The sequence below is a fragment of the Austrofundulus limnaeus genome, unplaced genomic scaffold (genome assembly GCF_001266775.1).
Source record: "Austrofundulus limnaeus strain Quisiro unplaced genomic scaffold, Austrofundulus_limnaeus-1.0 Scaffold303, whole genome shotgun sequence".
In the NCBI taxonomy this organism is placed as follows: Eukaryota; Metazoa; Chordata; class Actinopteri; order Cyprinodontiformes; family Rivulidae; genus Austrofundulus; species Austrofundulus limnaeus.
The window spans coordinates 545,617-549,245 of record NW_013952705.1 but is presented as its reverse complement, the minus strand read 5'-3'; the positions used below and the strand labels follow the sequence as shown (position 1 = coordinate 549,245).

The window sequence follows — 3,629 nt, the reverse complement described above, 5'->3', positions numbered from 1 at the left end:
TAAGATTGACTTATTTCCCTCGTAATATTATGACTTTAATCTTGTAATATTATGACTTTAATCTGGTAATATTATGACTTTAATCTGGTAATATTATGACTTTAATCTTGTAATATTATGACTTATTTCCCTCGTAATATTATGACTTTAATCTTGTAATATTATGACTTTAATCTGGTAATATTATGACTTATTTCCCTCGTAATATTATGACTTTAATCTTGTAATATTATGACTTTAATCTGGTAATATTATGTCTTTAATCTTGTAATATTATGACTTTATTCTGGTAAAATTATGTCTTTAATCTTGTAATATTATGACTTTATTCTGGTAATATTATGACTTTATTCTCGTAATATTATGACTTTAATCTTGTAATATTATGACTTATTCTCGTAAAATTATGACTTTATTCTAGTAATGTTATGACTTTATTCTGGTAATATTATGACTTTATTCTCATAATATTATGACGTTACTCTCGTAAAATTATGACTTTAATCTCATAATATTATGACGGTATTCTTGTAATATGACTTTAATCTTGTAAAATTATGACTTTAATCTCGTAATAATAATAATAAAAATCTCTGTGGGGCCCTAATCCTCTTTAAATTAGATTAAAGTCCCACAGTGTTGTTCCCTAATGCCACAGCTGTACGTTGTGCCTCGTGTGTATGTCTGAAGATCAATTTTCTTTCTGCGCTGTCCTTTTTTCCAGCGCCGGCATTGGTCGAACGGGGGTCCTGATCACCATGGAGACAGCGCTGTGTCTGATGGAGAGCGGTCAGCCAGTGTACCCTCTGGACATCGTCAGGACCATGAGAGATCAGAGAGCCATGATGATACAAACACTTGTAAGTAGACTCATCCCGTCATCGCTGCAGCTGTTCTGGGTTGAATCACGACAATAATGTTTTCTGTTTTTCTCTTTTTTCTTCTTCGCYCCGTCAGAGCCAGTACCGCTTCGTGTGCGAGGCCATCGTGAAAGTGTACGAGAAAGGTCTGTTCAAGCCGCAGAAAGCGGTCTTCTACCAGCAGAGGGAGAAGCTGAGCGACGAGAAAGGCGAGGAGGAGAAAGAGCAGCAGAAAGCAGGAGAAGGTGGAGATGAGACGGCGGCGGCGGCGGCGGCGGAAGAGGACGTCGCGGCGGTGGAGCTGCTCCAGGGAGGCCTGGACGAAGAGGACGATGACGACGACGAGGAAGTGGAGGTGTTGGATGTGGGAGAGGTGACGGAGGAAGAGGAGGAGGAGCCTAGCGTCACGAGCGCCACCAGCGTGACGAGCGAGACCAGCGCGAAYCCGGACCCCGCTCCTCCTGACGTCTGACCCGTCGCCGAGGGGATTACCAGAAAACGATCCCGGGTGCTGGAGGAGAAAACAAAAGCACTGTTGCACTTTACGCTGACAAAAACAGAAAAAAAGAAAGGGACAAACAAAAACACGAAMGTTACAAACAAGATCAAGCTAAACAAAAAGAAAAAAGAAGCCCAGCTGTGTTGAATAGGTACCGTTAGGAGGTGTTGTACGATCAGGGTAATGAAACTAAAGTAYGAGAGAATAAAATAAGGACGGGGAATCGCTGTAGTGCCATAAATACGAAGGGGAGGGGCTGCCCCTGTGGATGGAGAGCTCCCCCACCTTTTATATTTCCTTTTTTTTTTTACCTAATGGGTCCCCCTGTCCTCTTCTGATTGAGTCTGCCAGACGGACCTGCCTTTTTTTAGTGTCCTTTTAGCTGATAAAGAGATAAATCTTATCTTGTGTTTCTCACAGAGAGTATTTATTGTGTTTTAGTTCGTGTCAAACCCTGTCCACTGAACAAAAAAGAGACAAAAAGCTGTTTGTTTTCTTTGTGTGAGTCTGGAGCTTCATGCTTTCCTGGTTAGGTAGTAAAACAGTGTTACTCCTCGACTTTTATTTGATTTAAAAAAAGCGATTTAATTTATTGTAGCTGGTTTGGTTTGTCTGCGTTCTCGTCTTTTTTTTGACAAGTGGACACCCGGTCGTACCTCCTCACCTGTCGTTCAGCGCTGTGGAAAGTTGCCTCTTTTCATGCTTTGTGCTGCGTTTTTGTGCTCAAACACGTGAACGTTACACTGGAGACCACAGCCGTGGCTTCAGCTACAGTCGAAACGAGGCTGAGATCAGTTAGAGCAGCGAGCTTCCTGCTGAAGTGTCCTTGAGCCAGACACCAACAGCAAAACCCAGTAGATTTTCCTTTTGCAACTATTTTTTTTTTATTTCATCTTATTTTTTGCGTGTATCGCACCAGAAGGAAAGTGTCTCTGACCTGTGGTTCGAAGCTGCTAGGAGTTTTATGCGATCAGTGTTTTTTTTCTCTTTCCAAGATGTAAAGGTACTCGTTGCAACATCATGACAGAAAATTCACAATTCGGTTCGATACTTTAGTCTCACGGTTCGATATTTTTTCAAAAAAAAAAAAGAGAAATATCCATGCCCTTCTTAACTTGTAATTTATTTAAATTAATAATGAATATTTGTTTTAACCTCAAAAGCAGTTTTTAAATTAAAAGTTGCTGAAACAGCAAGTTTCTCAGCGGATCTGCGCTCGACAATGCAGCCTAGGTGGAGTAGTCGAACACAGATCCACTGATCCTTCAACACAGAGCATCTTCAGAAGACAAGCTGATGATATAAAATAAAATTTAAAAATCTGAATTGTTCCATTCAGAGTGTGTATTGAACAGTTCCATACAGATACATGTATTGCAGCCCTTTTAGGTAGGTAGGATTTTACATTTGTTTTATTCCTTCTCCTTTCTTTCATAATTAGGTTCAGATTCTCTCTTATTTATACCTAAATGTTTACACTTGTCCAATCCTGCCGTATTAGTTTATCCATACAGTCAAGCCTGATACATTGTCTGACTCAAAACTCCTGCCTGTTGGATTCAGCTGAGTGTTTACATTAGATGCGTACCCGCTTATCAGAATAAATGTAAATGCTAGAAAATAAAAATAAAACCAAAGCGCAAATAAAATGAAAGGCAGAAAGAAGAGGAAAAAAACACATTTGCCCCCATTATCTCAAAAATTTATTCAAATAATAATAATTTACAAAAAGAAAAGCTAAATAAAAACAATAACTTTTAGTTCATGATAACTTATTGGTTTTAAAGTTTGCGCTGAGTACCTTTACCAAACAATCCCGTGAACTAATCTCAGCCTCGGTTTTGAACGAACGTTAAAAGCATCTCTGGTTCTGTGACCTCACGTCAAACTTGTCGGTTGCTGAGATATGTGACTAAATCACCACCGAAACGAAAGGTCCCGTGGGCTGAAAACACATCTCACAACCAAATCTAGCTGTTTACTTTGATTCATCTGCTAGGAAAAATATATATATATATGAGAGTTCAAATAGGCAGCACAAACACAATGTGTATATTTTTTATTACTTTCATTTTTTAACTGATCTCCTGCAGTGTGATTTTAATTTAAGACTCTCGTTCTGTTTAAATCAAAGATGATTTATGAGTGATTAAAAACATTTTTTTCAGGTTTTAGCGCCATAAGGGTTTGGAACACTAAAGGTGGTATCTCTGGTTTGTGACTGTCTTCAACTCAACCTGCTTAAAAAAGGTTTAAGATGCCCGCGAAAA

At 39.0% G+C, this 3,629-nt stretch overlaps 1 protein-coding gene across 1 annotated transcript in view; it reads left to right on the top strand.

The window, feature by feature from the left end:
• ptpn4a (protein tyrosine phosphatase non-receptor type 4a) overlaps window positions 1–1,962 on the top strand; it is a 95,782-nt gene extending 93,820 nt beyond the window's left edge. Inside the window, exons 26-27 of the mRNA XM_014021733.1 lie at window positions 725–860; window positions 958–1,962. Of these exons, the coding sequence (XP_013877187.1) occupies window positions 725–860; window positions 958–1,332 (511 nt within the window). The 3' untranslated portion in view covers window positions 1,333–1,962. The remainder of the gene's footprint in view (window positions 1–724; window positions 861–957) is intronic.
• Window positions 1,963–3,629: the final 1,667 nt, after the last annotated feature.